The sequence below is a fragment of the Athalia rosae genome, chromosome 7 (assembly GCF_917208135.1).
Source record: "Athalia rosae chromosome 7, iyAthRosa1.1, whole genome shotgun sequence".
In the NCBI taxonomy this organism is placed as follows: Eukaryota; Metazoa; Arthropoda; class Insecta; order Hymenoptera; family Athaliidae; genus Athalia; species Athalia rosae.
Window position 1 is genome coordinate 11698102 of NC_064032.1, and position 22141 is coordinate 11720242.

A 22141-nucleotide genomic window follows, 5' to 3' on the forward strand; every position below is an offset into this window, starting at 1 on the left:
AATTCAATGGGATTCGCCTGGCCAACACTGTCTTCGTTAGTTCGAATATCCCGCACAGGTATATCCGAACCCACACCAACCCCCTTACGTGCACACGTACGCGGATAGAAATTCACCGACCGACCAACGCGCGGTGTGGCGCAACCGGGACGGAGGAGTATGCACCGGATAAGTTTGGATCGTTCTACACCCCTTATCGTACGCTACTTCCATCCTCCTCCTCCTCCTCCTCCTCCTCCTTCCTACCTCCCCTGTTTCGCCCCTCTTTTCGCTCTCCTGCCCTCCTGGAGCTTCGGGTGGTACACGTGAAGTTCGTCGAGTTGCTGCTGCTGCTGCTGCCGATGCTACTGCGCCATAGGGTGTATGCGGCGCCGACCCATCGGCAGCTACCACTACGGAACGGGCACTAAAATCGCCTTTGATCCGCGTCTCACTTTTATAACGAGGCTAATTTTACACCATTTCTATCTTACTCCAATACCTACTACTCACACACGCGTAAATACCGGATTTTGAAGCGGGAAATAAATGGCGTTGCCGGTCGCGATTCGGGAGAATAAATAGGTAAAAATTCGCTCGACGATCGTTACGAATTTCAAATTTCGAACGCCTATTTTTTGCCATTCCAATCGAGCGGATGATTTGATTTCGAACTTCACGAAACGTTGGTCATGTTATTGCAATATCGAGCTTCTGTGTAACATAATTCACGAGAGCTTCTCATGCACGTTAACGTTTATAACGTGCTTTAGTTTTACAGCTCCAAAACCGCACGTCATCCCGCCTAGTTTCTAGTTATATTGTATAATGCAAGCTGCACATAATTTGTACGTATATATATATATATATATATTTGCACGTACGTGCATACCCATGTATACGACTTCAACTCCCCACTGTGTTCATATAACGTGTACGGCCCTCGGTTAATTTAACAAATTTTACAACTTTACTTCCATATACACCGCACTCGTATATATACGTGTGTATAAATTTTCGCTAACCTTATGCACACGTATACACGGTGACTATAAAACCGCAACTTTACACCATCACAATTGCAAAATGAATAAAACTTTAGTTACGTGTAGATGCGTGTGGTACGTCTATGGGATAGACGCAAAACCGTATTGAGTTATACTGCAGAAGCGTATAGTTGCAAGTGGAGTTTGTACATATACATACATATATGTATATACACGAGTAGTACAGCATGTGTCCCGAATTTTCCGGTCTAAACTTTATACCGAATAAAATCTGCAGATGTTCTACGGCGGATAAAAATGATAATAATTATTGTAACTCCCCGCAAGCTACTCCGCACCCCTCGCGTTACACGCGCAGTTAGAAGAAATGCGATAATACGATAGGCAATAAAAACTCGCACGAAAGCTCATATTATACACAGATTCTCCATCGTATATGGACACCGTAGTATAACGTACAGATACGGAATTTGAAAAGAGTATTTGAGCTTTCGTAGGAAAACCGCATCCGTTAAGTTTGCTATTTCGGATTATCCGCTCGGAATAAATTGTAGGTACGAACAGGGTTACCCGTATCGTGAAAAGCTTGCAAAAATATATATCTATATACATATATAAACATGTGTACATAACCGCGTATGTACGTAGAAATAGAATGCGGGGTTGTATTGAAAAGCGGGGGGTAGATCGTAGCGAGCTTTCGCCCGGACGAACCGTCGGTCGGTACTGCGTACATCGGGGGGCGGTTGAGTTCGAAGATTTCTCGAGAAAATGGAGGCCACAGATCAGCGAAAGAGGTATACTTTGTCTGCCCATTCCCCCTTTTACTTCCGGACTCTATCCCACTACACCGTGTGTATAGTTTGCGCGCACGTACGTGTATACCTATACAAGGTGACTAGGCAACCCCCGACTGATCGACTTCTTATTGCACAAATTTATCTTGTAATAGGGAGCTAAATCTGTTACGGGCTACTTGTCAGAGTTCAAATATATATATACCTGTACATATACATGTTACTATATACCTGATCCACATTCTATCTCACTCCATAAAAAAACCCACCCCCCCCCCCCCCCCCCTCGCCCTCCTGTTACCCCCTGCGCTTTCCCACCGTCATCCTATCACCTTTTCCACCGATATTGATTTGTATTTTGTGAACGCCAATGCAACGAAAGCTCAACCTACTGCAATTTTCCATCGCTGCAGTGCCGCAAGCTCAAGTTTTTTTGTTTTTTTTTCATTTCGAGGTAACCTTGGATTAGATATCTCAGAATTCCGAATGAATCTTTTTTTACCCGTGAGTTTTACCCCTTTTTCTCTCTTTCGTTCCATTGGCGGTTTTTTTTTTTTTCGATTTTCGACGACGAGTCCGAGCAGAAAAAAAAGCGGATGGACCGATGAAAAAACAAAAAGAAAAAAAAAAGAAAAAAAAATGGATGACATTCACATACAAATTCCGACTGAACTTAATTCAATGAAGAATCGGTGGATTTAGTTTCGATCGGTTACAATAGCGTAAGCGATCACGAGGGAAAAGGGGTACGGCATGAATTCATTCGATTACGTTGAATTAAAGTTTTCCCTATCGAATAACCCAATTACGGTATGTCACGTGGGAATTTGAAAATGGCTGATATGATTACCAGAGTGTGAAGCTCGATGTGATAACGTATATGTATAGAGATTCAATGGTGTGTGTAACCTGGCGTACGTAAATATTATTTTTAAAAATTTATTTCGAGGATAGAAAAAAAAAAAGTAAAATTTTCAATAACGCGGTTCGAAATGATTTTCGTCGATTCCGTTCGTACGTCTCTATAATTTTGACGGATCGTCGATCGCCCGGTTTTTCGGAAGCCGCGGCCGCGGGGCAGTGCGCGGAGATTAATTTTCGGCGATCCGTTCGTGTAAACAGTGATGGGATCAAATTGAAATTCGCACTTACTCGATAACCCAAAATCACCCGTATCGCGATTCGGTGCGAAAATGAATCTCTCGTCGTCGAATTAAAAGAAATGAAATTTCGAGGGGATGAAAAACCAACGGTATCATAATAGAGAACGAAAAATATTCGAAAACCAACCGAAGAAGCTAACGGAAAACAAAAAGCAAAAATAAATAATAATTGCGAAAAGAGAAGAGGTAAAAAAAAGAAGAGAAAAAAAAAAAAAAAAAATAGATTCAGCCAACGATAACGGTAACGGTTACGAGAGTGCGGGGAAAAAAGTACGGTGACGGTGATAACCGTTTCACTGGGACATACCCTATAGGCGGTGGTCTTTTTTTTTCCAACCTTTTTTTTTCTCGCTTCTTTCTTTTCTATTTTGCTTTTTATTCTAACCCCGGATACCTTACAAAAGACAGAGGTTTCCACCTCGGTTCTCATTCTTTTTTTTTTTACTTTTCATTTTCTTCCTCCGTCTCGCCTCGACTCGAGTTGTCGGGATTTGCTGCTTTATTTTTTTTTCCCTCGAATTTTCTCTCGGTTTTTCTTTCGCCTTATTTTATTTCGTTTCATTTTTATTTCCATTCTTCTCCTCCACTTTTTATTCAACTTTTGTTTTTTTTTCTCCACACAGTCTTCCAGCAATTACTCTGAGATCGGGAAGTTCTTCGCTCTATGCGATCGGCGGCCACGGCCACCTCATAGCTACCTCCTATGTACGTACGACCTACTGTACGTACATGGTACATATGTACGTACAAGACTTATTGCTCCAAGACGATTTCGAATGTTGACTTTTCACCCTCATCCGATCTCATCGGAAGTTAACAACCCTTTCTTTTCTATTCACCCCCGACGTACGAATACGTGGGTACGTTTCCGTACATACAATGTACCTACCGTATCATGCGCTTTGCATACTGGAGAAATTGAAAAACGAACAAATGCGAGAGTTAATGAATTTCTCAAGATTTTCCTTCTATTTTTCGACCTCAAACTTCCGTTTTGCCATAGCGAAACGGATGAAAAATTTTTTATTCAGCGAACGTTATGCGAGAATTTTTTTTTGATTTTTCGTTTTTTTTTTTTCTCTCTCTTCGTCGAATGAATCGCATTCGTTTCGACAAAAATTTAGGCCCTCGAGTTCGGACGGTGAAAATCAGCTAATCGAAATTCCTCACGTGCCGTTCATTCGGCGAGCGTACGCCCTCCGCAGTGGTATGCGAACGCGCGCAGATATTTGCGCGCCTATGAATCCTGTATGAGCAATCGAAGTGCATGCCTAATTATGTCGTCGTACGTACACACGCGCGGTGTGTACGTATATGGTGATTATTTAGCGCGGTTATACATGCAGAGTAACTCGACGAACTGATCCCTGAATGTAGTGCGATCCATGCGGGGTTACCGGTTTAACACAATTGACCTAATTAATCTTCGCTATAGATTGTAGGTATGTACGGTACGTATGGTTTTTCGTCCATTTTACCATTTGTCTACAGAACTACTGTCCACCTCCCCGTTCGTATCGTTATTCGTTCGTTTCTACTGTACATGTAAAACGGCGGCACGCAAACCTTGTTTCGTGTGTGGAATCGGCGGTTACTTTTTTGTTACGATACCTCGTTCGTGATATAACTGTAAACGGATGAAGAGGAACAAAAACTTCGACGAATTTTTGATACTCGATTGAAAATCGCGAATTTTCGTCATTCAGACTAAATTATCTCCGTCCTCCGATGCAAAGAAAATCGAAACTTTCGAACTTCCTGGTGTACGGAGAAAATTCGATTTCCGTTCCAAAAAATTGAAAAAAAAAAAAAAAATTAAACGAATCAAACTATAATTATTTTCGATAGCGTGATGAGATTACATCATTGACGGATTGGTGATCAGTTTAGATTTGGTACGATCATTCGTTCGCATGGGAAAAAACGAAAGAATCGGGCGTACGTATTTTTTTTTTTTTTTTTTGTTTTAAAATTTACTCATTTTCTTTTCGAGAAAACGGGAGATGTGGAAAGATTTTTGTTTCATCGGAGTATCCTCAGTTGACGGGAATTATATCTGCATTGTATTGGTGTGCATAAAGCTTACTCAACATCCAATTACCGGATCCCACAGGGAAAAGAGGATTTTTCTCCCTCTGGGTACTCGCACATTTTCTTTTCTATGCATATACTTTTTTTTTTTTCTACCTCTTTCCTATTTTTGAAAAAAATATATCTCTCTCTTCTTTCGTTTTTTACATCGTATTTGTACATCTACTCATTTATTTTCCAATCTGTTTTTCTATTCCATTTTCTTTCATTGCCGCTTCATTTATCCTTTTTTTTTTTTTTTTTCTCGCATCCTTTTGAATTTCATTTCATTCGCTGATGCACGTGGGGATCAACGTAGCGAATAACGAAATTAAAAAGCACATCTTCAATATTTTCACCCTATTTTTTTCGTTCTTCGATTCGAATTACAAATTCTCTTTGGTACGGGAAATAAATTACGAACTACAAATCCTCGATCGATGCGTGAAATTAAATCCAAGTAAAAAAGGATATGAATAAAGAAAAACAAAAAAAAAAAAACCACCGGAATCCTCGAAGCATTCGAGGGTCTCCTTTCGCTTCTGATGCATAATAGATCTCGAAACGCGCGAAACCATGCCATGTCAATGTTAACGATTGCGATCACGATCGAAACCCCGATGAACAAAATTAATAACAAAGAAGCCGCAGGTGTCAGACACAGGTTATTGCGTACATACTTGTTAGTGCTGGACTTGTAAATACGTGAAGCGACGATCTCACTCACTCTGCTGAATATTGCTACACACCTGAACCTACGCCGCAATTTACCGGTACAAAGTTGCCGCTTCGTACGAAGAGAAAGGACCTTGTTGAATCCCAGGCCTTTGACGCGACAAACGATCGACTCGACACCACCCCCCCCCCCCCCCCCCCCTCCCTCTTTCACCCGCGTACCGACTCGTAGAAAAAAATCTCTGAATACACGTGTAGAAGGGTTTCCATAGGTCCGCCGATCGTCCTGGTTCGCGATCCTGGGGTCAAAGACCTTGGAAACGAATCGATTCCCTCGCCGTAGAGTGACGCAAGAATAAACGAAGGACGCAGGGTGGAGGATAAGAGAGAGTTTTTCGTCGGATCACCGATAATGGAGAAACTGGGGGTGTTGAATTTGGTTGGCTATGGTCAAGTTTGAATTGGTCAACACGGCGAACGGTATAAATCTGGCAAGCGGACGGACGGACGGACGGACGGACGGACACTCACGTCAACTTTCACCCCTTCAACTTGATAGCTGTGTTGGCTGGGATTGGCCCTTGGCACGTATCTGTAGAACTCTTCGTGGTCCTTGTACCAGGTTACGGAGTACAGTTTGCCCGGTCCCAAGTCGTATCTGTAAACACAAAGGGTTGGAAAAGGGGTTAATCTACATTGAATCGCGAAATTAATTCAACGGACAAAGTCGTCCGCTGATCCAAAATCCCCACCCCCCCCCCCCCCCCCCCCCTGCCCCCGCACCCATTATAGTTTTCACCTCACATTACATCCTCCCCTCGGTATATACGGTACAACAGATTACTCCACAATATTTGTCTATCGTGCTCGAAATTTCTACGTGTATTACCGTTCAGGCGAACTTTCATCAAAAATTCAAGTATCCGATTATTACTGTTATTATCATCATTATTGGCCGTCGTTAATCTCCACGGTTTTGAAGTTTCCTGACCCGCGATAGGATCGATGAAACATATTTCGTATTTAGCCGAAACAGTTACACGTCCGCGTTCGCGCTGCAAAGTCTATTAATGACGTATACGTTTTCAATCCGTTTCAACCCCACTGTTTTTCATCGATCGAAACAATTATGATCAGGTTGCTGAAAAACGAGAAGACATAACGAGAGGGATGAAATAAAAAAAGAAAACAAATCACACGCGTATCTTTCGATCGTTCAATTAATTATTGAATTTTATCGATTATATCGGTGAAGTACCACTCCCAATAAACGGGGAATGATACTTCACCGATGATAATGTTGCGAATATCGTAATTGTTATGATCAAATGTGGGACTTCCGCCCTCGTATAGGTATACTCGATACGTGAACCCCGCGCGACTGCGGTACGTGCACAGGTGCATACCTCTACGTAGTAACCGTTTGTGCGAACGAAGGGCGCATGCACGGGTATAATAATCGACTAGAAATTCGATAGATCCGAACACGTCTACATACCTATATATATATACGTAGCTATTTTTCCAACGCATTCGTACGGAGATGCGGCACGGATAGAAATAGAATTTTCTCCCACCGTTGCACGCAAATATACAGAGGAGACCTACGTGGAGTGGATTCCGAAAATTCCGAGGCGTTAACCTCCCCCGGGACCACCCTCGGCGTCTCAACGTTCCGCGCCTACCGGCCCACCCCCTCCCCCCCGAAAACTCATACCACCCTCCATTGCTCCCTTTCGCGTACACGTACAGCTTAGAGAGAACATCTCCACATTCGAATATCTTGTATAACGTACGCGTGCCTGTGTGTATATAGGTGCAATCTAGACCCCGATATCTCTTTGACACGCTGCACCCCGTATGAATAACAATGGAATACCGTAAAACCACCCCGTACAACGCGTCACGGCTTTTGTGCGTACATATATCATGCGTACGTGTACAGGTATGTATTTCGATATAAAAACATTTAAATATTTATATATATGAATGAAGGAGGCGAAAGACGTAATGCCACAGAGGCGGACGAAATCGGCCATGGCTATACACGATATAACAAAAACGTTTCCCAATACCGCGAAAACAGCTCAGCGTATTATACGGATGAATTTTCTTCGCTTTTATTTTACCGAGATTTCAGTTTCCCCGTCGTAGAAACGATATATACATCGCGTATCGACCGAAAAAACCAAAAAGTTGAAAAAAAAATAAAAATAAAAATAAAAAAAACGATAAAATATCATTTGAGAGAGAGTAAAATTTTTTCGAACAGATTCGTGAAACATTTTCGATTAGTTTCGTCGTCGAATTTTCAACTACGAACGAGGTCGGCGATAAATCGTGGTAAATCTTGAAGCGGGGGGGGGGGGGGGAGGGGGGGAAAAAAAAAAATTATATAATGTTGAAAAAGAAAATCTTAGAATGAGAGGAGAAAAAAAATTGCAAGAAGAAAAAAGGGTGAAAATCGTTGGCAATAACTGCAGCGGGTCGTGACTACGTTGAATGGGTGGGAAACGAGGGTGAAAAGGCAGTGGGTACCACGGGAGAGGTGTATACGGGTGCTACCTGGCAAGTATAACGCGCTGTAAAATATACAAGTGCACGTGTCGCAATATATATATTATACGCGTACATAGGTGTACGGATGTGTGTATATATATATATATATATACTTATCCGTCGTGTATAGTTTATGCGAGTGGATGTGTGCGATTTTCGTGCTAACTCTGTGTACGAGAATTGATTTGCATCCTCCGGCTTATTTGCCGGGTCACATCCCTGGGGTAGTTCATCCCAAACCCAGAAGCCCCTCATTCGCTTTCGTCCCTCTTTCCCCTCCCCCGCGAATCCGAACGTTTCGTTCGGCAACTATCCCCCGAAACGTTACCCCCTTCCCATCCAACGACCGTCGATTGACGGACGCATGGTATTGAAATTGAGCTCGTGGATAATATCCACGCGGTGCATAACTGGTTATATTTTTTTTTTCGTATATTATAAATACGATACGGGGAACTGGTGTAATTTGACGATATCGACGCGATACGGACGCTGACTGTACGATGAAAGGAGTCGCTACAAAATTTTTCGCTAAACAGAACGTCGACGATCGTCCCGATTTTTATACGTAATTTTTTCTGTGTGTGTGGGGAAAAACGAAGGTCCGAATTTTTAGGGCGCACCCGATCGTCGAATCGCGTCGCGGTCCAAGGGTGACGAGCGGATGAAAAAATTTGAACGATCAGAAGAAAAATAGAAAGAAGAAATTGCTTCCTTTTTTTGAGAAATTCTTTAGAGAAAACACGTGGCTCGATTTATTAACGAAATAAAGCAGAAAATTTTATTTCGTTGTTTTCAATTCGCTAGATTTATCACGGGAAATGTTTCGGTTACGGGTGGGATACTACCTACGTGTGCGTAGAAAATTCACGTACAATACGAACGCGTAGCTATATCTATTCATGAGGAATGATTATCCGGCGTTGGCTTTCACAGCACCGTTCTCATTGCCGGGGACGTTTGTACGTGTGTACATCGTACATGGGGTACGGGCCCGGTATATACCTTTGGCTAGTTTAAACCGCGAACAATTTTCCTCTGTGTATTTGTGCAAACGGGCAAACGGGCGAGAACTATATGACGTGGAAAAATATCTATATGTACATTCTATGTACCGTGTACGTACGTACGTACGTACGTATATAGCGCACATCAGAAATGAAACATGATTTCATTCGAAAACTGTTGCTCCCAGCGATACCGCACGCGATACCGACGAACCTCGCTAATACCGAGTATCCGGCGTGCGCAGAGCTTTGGTTGATTTTCAAAAACCACATTTATACGCACAAACGCGTAACGACGGAGCGAAAACCCTCGTTTTCTCTCCGCTTGGGCGAGGGGGGGAGCGAAAATGAGCGTTTTCCATCGCATTTCGTACTTCCTCCTCTGATTTGGATGTCGTAGTTTTATTTTTTTATTTTTCAATACCCGACAAATCGAAACTCGGCCGAAAATTTTACCGCACCGTTTCGATGGCGCGAAGGACTTTCGAAGGATTTTCGAAAGGAATTTTGCGAAACGGCGCAATAATTGAAAATATCGAAGACGCCACGCGGATTTCGTAATACGGCACACATATCCGACATCGCCCGTCCGAATCCGAGGCGCAACTGAGGTAATCCCGTTCGGAAATACTGTTTGGGATTTACGTGAGGGACGTAATTAAACCCTATAGCGGATTCGGTAGAGAGACGGAAACTCTCCGAACGATGATATAATCGCGACGATGACCAACGATTCGTCGACGTGCTCGATCGTCGTTTGTCAATGAATTTTGACATTGCATTTCTGAAGTTCCCTCAAAGTTCGCAAAGTAGGAGCTTTCGCAGAATCGTGAACCACATCGTACCGCCAGAGGCGATATAAAAAATTGAGGAAGAAGAAGATTAGAAAAAAATTCTAAATTCCATGGCGATCGAAGCGAAGCAATAAACTGAAAGCATAATAACAATTACGATAATATTGGTAATGGACCATCGTACAGGGGAGGATGAGAGGAGAGAATTGCATTCGGAATACCCGTACCTCTGGAGTAGGGTGATGTGCTGCAATATATTAGAAATTGTCGCGTGAATTCGTAGCCGGTGCTTAAGCACGTCTCGCGACTGGTGGAAGCACTTTCTCTGCATTGGATGCAATTTAATTAATACAAAACTAAAACTCGTAGGTTTCATGCTAAAGAGATAATACGCGACGTTGGATGTATTATGGAATCGATATGATTCAATTATACCGGCTGCAATGATACGATTCAAATTCGAAATTTATTAATCCAGTGATCAATTTCTTCTGGATCGATCAGAATTTATTGGCAAAAAATTGTCGAAAGATGATAACGTCATTCGATTCAAAAATAATCGAACATATTTCTGAATTCAAAGACATACGTTCCGGAGTGTCTTAAAAATTTTTTCGGAATAAGAAAAAACTTGTTAAAAAATGATAAAATAAAATTCCAACAGATTTTGATACCTGCTCGGAAATATAATTCTGACATAAAATCGTAAATCTGATCGATATTTCTCGCCCGCGATATCGTTTTGTTCCAAATCAATTAGTTGATTGAAAGTAAGTTGAATCGAATCGAGAAGTTAAAAAAATTACGGGGTCGCTTTTACAATTGTTTCAATTTTTTTCTCTCTCTCTCTCTCTCTCTCTTTTTTTTTTCGGGGCGAGGTCCGAGCTCTGCCCTTTTATTACATTAACCTACGTGCGTTTCGCGATTCGCGTGCGGTCGAGCATCCTGAGGTTTGACGGACGGACGGACGGAGGGAAGGGTAGGTAACCTGGAGGGTAACGAAGATCGCTTATAAAATCTTTCACATCATCGCGGTATACGTGCTTTCGAAGTGGCGCGTGTTCACTTCCACGAATATCGCGGTGCGCGCGATCCATCGGGGTATGGGTTCGCTGCCTCGGAAGGTTGAAGGTACCTACCTACGTAACTTTTACCTTCGCACGTACGCGCTCACATACAACGATACGTATATACACACGACTATCGTTGACGGTGTTGGTGCGGGCGCGGGCGGCCCGGAGATCACATAGATAAGTCGAGCCCCCACGGCTAAGAAAATAGGAAGGAAGGCGGAGGCGGAGGCGGGTGCTGCCAGAAACAGCGCTGACGTCAGACTCCGCGTATGTACGGGAATAATGAAAAATATATGTGTACACCAGTTTCACGTACACCGACGTACGTGAATAAGCGCGAGTACACGTATCGCGCCACGGTGTCGCACGTAAATTTTTGCGACGGTTTTCGCTCGGGCACCGGCCCGTAGGGCTTTCTCGCGAAATTTCCAGGTGTGAATCCGACAGACCGCGGAAAAATCGTTCGTATGAAAAGGTGAAAATCGTAGGTATGGCGGTAGAGAAAAGAAAAGAAAAGAGAGAGAGAGAGAGAGAGAGGCGGTGAGAATGGGGATTAATTTCCGCGAAAGACATCGACCGCGTGGGTGTCGTCTGTGAACAAAATGGTGAGAAATCAACGTCCGATTTCGTTTGATTTTCAGTCATTTGGAAGGAATCGCTCTTGCGCAAAATTTAATTGCGAGATACTAGATTACGGCTGAGACGAGCGAACCACCGCCCACAACGAGTCTGACAATAGGTAACAAAAAATAACAAAATCTTTCGTCGAAATTTCTCACCTCGTCGACTGATAATGGCGTCGAACGATTTCGAGTGAACGATTTTTATTATTTTACATGGGAACCAAAGATTCCGAATAGAATCGAGCTTCTATTCGGAATAGCTACAGCGTTTGTGATTTAATTTGAAGAAAAAAAAAATTACTCGCGGCCGACCAGAGATCGCTGAAAATCCCCGCGAGAATATCGAAGACTGAGATATGGAGATGGAAGAGAAAAAACAGGATAAACTAATTTCGGATAATCGTATCATAATTCGGAAGAACGTTACGCGGGTATAGCGAGTGAAGGAGAAATTATTGCGACGAGTAAGAATGTCTCGCTGCGGCAAAGATGAGGACGCGAGGAAGCGAGGACGTGACGGTAACGAGAGGAAGAAAATGCCGGGACACAGCTTTCCACCCTTCCATCTCTACCTTCGGGAACATCGTCGTCCTTGCTCTCTGCCCTCCGCTCGTTCCGTTTTATTTTTTTTTTTCGTCTCGTTTCGTTTCCTTTCCTTTCGTTTCCTTTCCTTTCGTTTCGTTACCCTCCTCTCCTATCCTAGCTCCGCGTCGTTCCGTTTCGCGTACACCAACTGCATTAGCCGTATATCCAGAAACGTTTCCAGAATTCGTAAAATAACCCGGTTCTCTCCTTTGGCAGCGGTAATACCAGGTGCCCCCGTCGACTCGTATACGGGACGGCGGACGCTACCCGCCGGAGACTTCAACCGGCGCGGGCGGTTCGTACTGACTGAGAGAAGAAACCAGATGCTGGAATAGAACCGGGAACGACAACGTCCGCAACTTTTTATTTATTTGTGAGCGTTTTATTTTTGTTCGATTCTTTTTTTTTTGTTTTTTTTTTTGGGGTTTTTTTTTTTTTTTTCTCTTCGTTTCTGTTTTTTTATTTCCACCCGACGGTATTCCACAGCCGGAATTCGAGCATCGAAAGAGATGCGGAGACGATAAGTGCAACTGCGGGAGATAAGGCCGCTTTCGCCTCCGAATTCCAGCTCTTACGTACACCGGCTTTTATACGTTTCCATCGACACACCAACACGCGGGTATCCCGCCCCTGCATCCCCCTGCACTTCGTGGTATGGATCGGATGCTGCGGATAAAATCTGTGCAAAGAGAAAAAAAAAAAAAAAATCAAATAAAAAAAACAAATGTAAAAAACCAAACAGGTAGCGTCAAAACTCCGCAGCGACAGCGTTGCGGATGCAGATCTGACGGAGACCTCGTTGTTTTTTTTTTTGTTTTTTTTTTTTTGGACAAATGTCGGAACTAAATTTTCCTGTTTTCTGGACCAAACGTATTCGGTTGCCCGGCAAACCCGCCGACGATCGTTAATCGCCATTTGACGAGCGATAATTATTTCTTCTCGATTCGCGTCGATTTTTCGGAAAATTCTTTTCTTTCTCCCCCGTGTAGTTTCGCCGGTTCGTTGGCGCGTCCGCGTGTACTTGTAACTGTGAATTATTATGGATGGAACGTTAGAGGGTGACCGATCGATCATTTTATCACCCTCTAGAACGCACGTATAATCCCGTGTACGGCAGACGTGTTCATAATGTACACCGATGATCGTGTAACGCTGATTAGAAGGATTACAAGGACGCGTGGCAGCGTTTTCGCCGACGGGCAACATCACATGTTATTATGCATTGTAACCTACGTCGTATATGTATGTACGTACGTACACGATTGAAAATAGAACGTAAATTGGAACATACGCATCTGTGCGAAATACACTTTTTCCCTTAGATATGGCACCGAGGATCCGAGGCGGATGACGAAAAAGAAGTACAATAAGTATCAGAAGGATGGAAAAACAAGGGAGGAAAAAACCGTATGTGTGCACGTTTGTGCGAGTTGCCAATTAGAAGTTGGCACGTATCGTGGACTGAAATTTCCCGCTCCAGCTGTGTTGTGTTTTCTTATCCCGTTTCTCCTTTTTTTCCATTCCTCTTTTTTTTATCTCGCGTTAGCTTCATTCCCTTTCTCCCTCTTCTCCATTTCTTCTACTCGTTCTATTTTTTTTTTTTTTTTGTACTTTAATTTCCTTTCCGGTTTTTCTTTTTTTTTTTTTTTTTTCTCTTCCGCTTCTTTTTTCTTCTTCTTTCATTTCGCTATTCGAGCATCCGTTGGTCCGCCTCAATGCTTGAGGAACCAGCTAATGCATTAGTGATCAAGGTCCGCGATACCATTACGTACGAAAATCAATGGGGATAATAATCAGAGAGATTAAGGAAGGATTAGAACTTGCCGGACGTTAGAATTAGTGTGTCGGTATATATTATACCTATATATATATATATATGTACACTTCGCCTAATTCTCCGACTCCTAAAAGTATAGGGTAACGAACGATAGAAGTTCTCAGGATCTAGTGGAGAACGTGGAACGATGAAGGGTTATTACGTACGTACACCAAAACCGCATAATATTTCGTTCGAAATCAATGAAAATTCAAATCCTCGAACCAGGCTAACCGGATACAACAGCGATTATCGTAGTTGCGTATAGAAACTGAAGCAGTTTATTCGGCAACTACTCGAACAGCTTAAGACCTTATCTTGATTTTTCAACGAAGGATTACCTCCTGCGGGTTGCAGTTCGTTATCAGTAAAACGGAACGAGGATTACGAGCCTTCCGATCTAATATTCTGGAGAGAAAGATGGGGAGGGGGGGAGGGGGGGAGAAACGCGGTACTCCGGATAACTTTTCGATTGAACGAATTGTACGATCTGTGCATTTAGATAGCAATATCATAGTTGCAAAATGATGAAAGTGGTTAGAAAAAAAAAAAAAATGAAATAAAATAACCTCGATAAACGTCAATTATTTTTATTTTATTTTATTTTTTTTTTCTTTGAGATTCGGAATCGTCTTTCGATGAAGACGCCGAGTGGGCGAAAATTGAATCAAATTGTGTTGAACTCTCAGCTTAGCGCGACTCCGAATTTCTCCTGTTTCGGAAAATTATTATTCACTCTCGTACGTGTTTGAGTTTCGGGCAATGAATATTCATGGGGGAATAGAGACGAGGATATTGGGATAAAATTCGTAGACACGTTTTTCTTCGGAGCTAGATCTCGCGCGAGTTACCCCCAAAAATTTTGCCGCTCCAGCAAAATGTATTATAACGTATATAATGTGCATTTGAATAGATCACGTGGTACGCGATATCCGCCTATTCCCGTATAGCGAATAGCTGACGTATATCTTCAAACGATTCGGAGTATCGCAAAAACTGCGTTTCACAAGGAGCTCGATACACACACGCGCACACCTCCAATGCTCACGTACGTCGCATTATGTACACCAGTTTTTACATATATGTATCAGCGTACGAACGGTGTATCCACGTAATCGTAAAATCGCGAGCTTGCAGTTGCAACGTTGACAAAATTTTCGCATTACCATAGGCGAAAAGAGAGTTAGAGGTGTGTGAGAAAAATGGGGGGTTGAAAAGGGTCGGGGGATATGGAAAACGGGGGTGAAGAGAAAAAGAAAAAAAAAAAAAAAAAGGACGACGGAAGGGTGCGGAGAGTCCCAACACCGGATACAGATATAATACGAAACGCGTTAGGTGGAAAACGGGGGGGGGGGATTGGAAAATTGGCGGGCGTTCGAATTCTAGTGGCACGTCGTCTCTCTCACGGCGAAGCTGATCTCTGCAAGTTCTCGAAGCTCGTGCGAAACTCACCTGCATTGCAAGAGCGCGCTGTCACCCTGCAACGTGTACGGTGGCACGTTTATGCGAAGAAGTTTCACGCCGCCGGCTGAAACACAGAAAAACGACGAATCTTCAGTACTACCGAACGAAAGCTTTAATTTTTCAAAACAATGTTACTCCCCCGTGGAGTGCGAGGGATAAATAAGATCAACGGAAAAAAAAAAAAATAGTCGAATCCAGACGGAATTTACGGTCGGACCGTTCAAAACGGTGGAAGAAAAGAAAGTACTTACAGTATACGCGTAACTTTGTAGCGACCGAAATACCTTCATACCTTGTTATCGATCGAGGTAAAAATCGGCTGGAAAAAAAAGGATCCCGACCTGTTATACCCTTTCTCGGGTTAGGAGGTCGCGTATACGCGCGCGAAACCTTCGTACGCGTGCCCTATAGAGCCGGTCAAAAAGTCTACGGAAAATGTTGAGAACGTAATGAATAATTCGAAGAGGGTTCTCCATAAGCACGTACAAAGTTGGGGACGCGTGTGCATTATACATATACTTATACACAAGGTATACGGTAGAACACCCCGAACATCCCTTGAGGCGATAGGGGAGTTGAACGCCGGTCGCCCTTACATCGTTGGTCTTACCGCTGCAGTAAACGGGGGGCGGTGGGAAGGGGACGCTGTATTTGTGAGCGGAAATAGCTGCGGAGGGTGGAGAAACGGAGTAAAGAATAAAAAAAAAAAAGAAACAAAAGTAAAAAAAATAAAATAAAAAAAACACTAGGAGAGGAGCTAAAGAGAAAAGATAAGTGGGACCTGGTCCCCGAGCTGAGGAGCTGAGTTTACTTATTCACGTTGACGTAAACCCCCCCCCCCCCCCCCCCCTCCCCCCGTCGCCATCTCCGTCTTACCCTCGCCTTTTCGAACGTGTACACCGGGGCCGCGGACTCGTATCGCTTCACGTGTAAGCGCGTATTTGCCGAAAGGGTGCGTAGAGTTTGCGTTCAGGGGTTGCGGATAACCTTGCGCTTGCAGGGCGTTCGAAGTGAACCTGAAATTGGCGCGGTCTACGGACTCGTCGGAACGTGATGGGGCATGGCGCGGTGTAATCAGATTGACCAGATTTTGCCGATTGCGAGATTATCGCGATGTGGTAATCCCTCGTCACGATAGGGCAGCGTGGAAGATAATTGATTTTCTCCGAACGGGGATGGAATTGTTGTTGAGAAATTTTTCGTCTCAAAGTATAATTGTCGTCACGCCGGTGGGTCCGAGAGGGTTTCGGGCGGCGGTGCGCTCGAAACAATCGAACCGGAAATTGTTGATCTTCCGAAGGACTTTGGACGAATCGAAAGACCCGCGGCGGGGAACGATTCGCGCCAAGTTTTGACGGAAAATCGAGAACGGGGGGGGGGGGGGTCTGACGGAAACAAGTTGAAAGGTGTCCCCGTATTTATCAAGACCGCGGTTATTTCGTCCTAACTCGTTGCGGGGGCCGAAACGTCACCGTTGAAACCGATAATCTTTCACCTCGCATCTCTCGCCACGTCGGGACCTGAAGGCTCTTATTGTTCGGAACGTAAACTAACCCCCGAATACTCGGCCGGGGGTTCGACGCAACCCTCTTCAAGATTCTGTAAAACAGATACGAGAATTCTAAGGGCTGTTGGCTCTTGCCGTTTCGCTGTTCTCTTCTTTTTTATTATTTTTTTATTTTTTATTTTCTATTATTTTTTGTTTTTTTCTTGCCCAGCATCGGCTGTCGACCGTTGCCTCTTTCGATACCGAGAAAGCCTCCCCTCACTTTTTACTCGAAGACCCCAAACTGAAACCTATGCGGGTTCGAAGAGAGCGGCGTGTGCTTAATTTTTTTTTTTTCTTTTTTCTTTCGCTCGTCAAACGGCGGTAGTTGACCTAGAATTTATCGCGAAAGTACACACCGCACGTTGTAAAACGGGGTAGATTTTTTTCGCCCAGCGAAAAGATGGAAGAGGAGAGAGTGAAGAGAGAGTTCGTCGAGTTTTAAATGAAATCGCATGTGCAGCGTTGGTAAACCGAGAGGGATAATAAATAACGGTTAGGTAATTATTGTGATTTATTCCCGAGAACGAGACGACCGACCCCTTGATTCATGGGTAGTATTAAATCGCATATTCAAAGCGTTCGATGTTAATTGCGAGTGGAACACGGAGCCCCAGTTTACATATACGTGTACACACGTATATAATACACACACAGAGGCGAAGTTAGTTGTACAGCGATACGCGCACCGACACCAATGCGCCCGAATATTATACGTACAAAATGTATATCACGTTATGTACACCCGACAATATACCGTAAGAATCTCAGGAAAGTGAACAACATAGGGAACTCATGAGCGCGAGAGAGAGCTTATGGAAGTTCCGTGAGTGCGAGACAGACAGACTGCCTGCCCCTCCGTTGCCTTTGAGTCCCCACTCCGCCAAATTGTAAACAGACTATCGCTAGAGCTGTGATAGCCTGTTTAAAGAAAATCAATAAAAAAAAGTCTGTGATATCAAGAATAATAAGTATTAATAATTGTAATTAGAATCATTAAAGATTTAAATACATTTACATTAACAAAAAAAAAATTATATTTTCATGAGAAAACCTTCATTTTGAATTGGGAACTTTTTTGAAAATTTTTTAATATTCAAAGGAACAAAGTCAATCATATTTATGCTAATGGTTTTTGTTTTATCAATTGTGAGAGAAAAACACTCTCAACCCGAACGCGCTTACTTACAATTAGATGACAGCTCTAGCGATGGTCTGTTTACAATTTGGCGGAGTGGGGACTCGAAGGCAACGGAGGGGCAGGCAGTCTGTCTGTCTCGCACTCACGGAACTTCCATAAGCTCTCTCTCGCGCTCATGAGTTCCCTATGTTGTTCACTTTCCTGAGATTCTTACGGTATAGGAGCTGGGGGCTGTACGCAAACTGTATCGAATGTCTAACAATGCATAGGATATAATATGTATCCACCTTCCTCCTACGCCGAGATCACCGAGCCACACGGCCAATATTACAATATTCAGTCGTGAAATTTCATCCATTAGACAGAGGAACGAAAATCAGGGGGTGATTTTCGACCGGGTTATTTTCGCCTTTCAACTTATTCGATTAACGGATCGCTCCGCGATAAACGAGATGAACTTTGCGGTGAGAGAAAAAAAAAGTGCTGACTCCTTATTTCAATCGTTGGAAACCGTAAAAAAAAATTGTAATCGTTCTCGTTCGCTCTTCCGGGCAAACTTGGGGGGGGGGTTCCGCGTAATATTTTCGTGGATAAAACCGAGAGTTTTTATGAGAAGAAGAGAAAAAAAAAAAAGAAAAACGTCGTAACGGACGTCGGCAGAATCTTGAGCAATGAAAATTATCTGCACCTAAGAATCTGAAAAGTTTCGAAGCTTTTTGCTCAACGTTAGGCGGACTCTAGTCGAGGAACGAACGAAGACCTCGAATATTCGGAGGCCGTCGGTGGAACCGCAAGAGCGGTCGAAGATCCAAAATCGTCGTTTCCAAACAAGTCGGATCATCCCGAAGAAAAAAGCGACCAAGGGAGAAAAGTTTATCCACCTCTATCGGACGCCAATTATCCGATTGACAACAACAACAACAACCAAAAAACATAAATAAAAAAACATAAGCTTCCTCCGATGCAAACTGCTCGGCGATTCGATTCATTGGAATCTTTTCCTCGGTTGGTTTCACCTTTTTTTTTTGTTTTTCTTCGTCGTTCCAGTTTCTTCGAGGCCGTATAATAAAAATTGTGCAACCGAATCCGCGGGGCGGAATCTGATTTTCACCAATCGTTGGGGGATGGGGAAAAAAAAAACTCTTGAATTGAAGCGCGGTCTAGGCGAAGAGCGACTAATTGCCGTCCGATTGACTTCAATTAGTTATTCGAAGATCTTCTCAAGATTCACGATCGAGTCGGGCGGTCGCTTCGGCCGAACCTTCGCTATACAACGCTCTGCTTTCGGGGTCGCACTTCGGAGACCGTTACAAAGATATGTAAGCAAGCTTAGCAAGCTCACCTTCCCGAGGCTCGCGCTCTTCAACCTTAAGGCGGTCGGCTTCTTACTACCTGCCTCGGTCGAGCGTTGGTGGTGGTCGGTTATTGATCTCGCGACGTTGACGTGTGCGAGTTGCACACGTATCCTCGCTCTTTACATATATATGTATTTATCATAGACGCACACAGACAGACAGACACAGAGAGAGACACAGACAGACGTAGATGTGAAGAAGAAGACGACTTTCGTTGCGCCTTATATCGGTGTGTACTACAGAGACGTGTTAGGGGGAGTATATACGTGCATGGGGGGGGGGGGGGGGGGGGGGGGGGGGGGTATACGTGTGTACGTGTGAGGTGAGCTTTACGAGGTAAACTTTTCTTTTCTCAGGCCAGAAGAAGAAAGTCGAGTGTCTTGAACAAGAAATAGAAGGAAGTGCCGTAGTAGAGAATATATAGCGGGGCAAAAGAAAAGAAGGAATATACAGGAGGCCACTCGGAAATTCCCCGTATATAACGGGGGGGGGGGGACCTTTGACGCAGAGTTAAATGGGCTTTGCGATGAAACGTGGGAATTTCACATCTTGGAATGTCGCGAGAGTAACGAAGCCGACCCCATTCGTAACTTTGGAAAATAACTGTTAGGTACCAGAGAATCGGTACTGTCGCCATATGATGCGAACTGAAAAGTGGAACTAAGAGTCGGTCAAATCGATAAACCGATCAATCGATCGACTGTACTATACGTAGTTATGGTTGAGCGGCGACGAGGATGAACTTTACACCGATACGTATTTTCGTATTTCAGAAATCCCAGATGCATAAATTGACGGATATGACAAGCGTTGCTTTGTCGAATGCGGCAAATAGGGGTGGTTGAACGAGTTCGACGTAGCTACGTGTTTATCGCGAACTGCGAAAACTCCCTCATACACCGTCATCCCCGTAAGAGCTATCGCGTAAATTTTGTTTTCAACTTGCGCCCGTGGTAACAAATGTCTGAGGTGGCTGCCGTACAACGTCGCGTCGGCATACGTCGCGTACGCGACCCTAGAAAATTTTTCAGCTCCGAATTCGTTCGAACGCAATTATTGAGCGCAAAGTTTTACCGCGACTCGCCGATTCCCATTTTAAAAAATTCAGCCGTCTCGAACCCCCCCCCCCCCACGAAATCTCTCAAAATCGACCGACCGATTATTTTTTTATTTTTTACCGCACTTGTTTTTCGCGAGGGTCAAGAAAAATCGTTAAGTCACGATATTCAAATCGTTTCCGATGTCCGTCGATAAGAGCCGCACACACACACCACCCCCGCTTACATCGCGCGTTGTTCCTCCTATAATCGCACTGTTCCACCGGAAAAAATAAGAATAATAAAATTTATCAACCCCCCACCCCCACCCCGTCGCGTTATCTCACGCGACGGAATGACCCAGGGTTAGGTCTACGAGCGTACGCGGTGCAGGTAACGCCCGGGTATAATTTAACCCGCGGAACTGGACGTAAGGCGCCGTAAACGGTGAGCGGCGCGAGGGTAGCGCCGGCGGGGGGTGACCGGCAGCCAGTAATTATTGATAGATATGTCAACTTTAATGAGATTATAATTACAGCCCACAGACAACAACTCGTCGGTAAACGGGATACACACCCGAGAACGTGTGTCGAGTGTGTGTGTGTATAATAGAGGAGTAAAAGTAGTCGCGGCCGGAATAGCCCGGTCGTTTTTCTCTTCCAAGATTATACGGATACGTCGGTAGCCCGGGCCCCGTGTAGCCGGCGTAAAACACAGCCGTTCATTTAACCTTGCCTAAGCCGACTGCAGACGTCTTAGTACTCCCCGAAGACGGTAATCAGTCTGATCTCTCAATTAAATTACATTTAGGCTCTTGTCTGGGGGGGGATAACTCGGCCGTGGAAATTCAACCGGGAATTATGATGCCCCGGGTAATGTTCGCGGTGTATGTAGTCGAACGAGAGAGAGGTAGAAGTGGAAAACGATGCGGCAAAGGCGGAAGGCTATTCGCGGGAACGTTTCGAAATTCCGCTTACATACGGAAGGGGTCTGTAGCTTTTCTCCCGCTTCCCTCGAAAACCGCGACATCTATTTTTTACGATTGTTCGACAGAGGCGTTACAACCACCCCCGCGATTTCGCACACGACTAGCCGGACTCCTGGATTATACGTTATCGCGTACCGTTGCCACTTTCGAGCCGATGTCGGGCCGATTCTACGGCGAAATTTTTATTCAAAAATCGTTGGCGTTCAGCGGCTTGTTACCCCGTCGATTCGCGAGCGATGAGATTAAAATTGAAACGAATAAAAATAAACGCTCTGACGCGAACGCGGTTGACGCCAAACATCGCGTAACCAGCAGTTTGCGCAAGTTCGCAGTTGGCTAAGGTATCGAATTTTTCGCTCGACTTTCCGGGGAACTCGAGGAGATTCTTCGCTTTTTATGGTCATCAGAAACGGATCGTTGGGGGTCGCTCAACAATCTCGAAAGTTCCGTTGACCTTTGAAA

General features: G+C 44.0%; 1 protein-coding gene across 1 annotated transcript in view; it reads right to left on the reverse strand.

The window, feature by feature from the left end:
- Positions 1-22141, reverse strand: part of LOC105686939 — a 115024-nt gene that overhangs the window by 16337 nt on the left and 76546 nt on the right. Inside the window, exons 5-6 of the mRNA XM_048659035.1 lie at positions 15601-15676; positions 6223-6349 (exon numbers count right to left, since the gene is read on the reverse strand). Of these exons, the coding sequence (XP_048514992.1) occupies positions 6223-6349; positions 15601-15676 (203 nt within the window). The remainder of the gene's footprint in view (positions 1-6222; positions 6350-15600; positions 15677-22141) is intronic.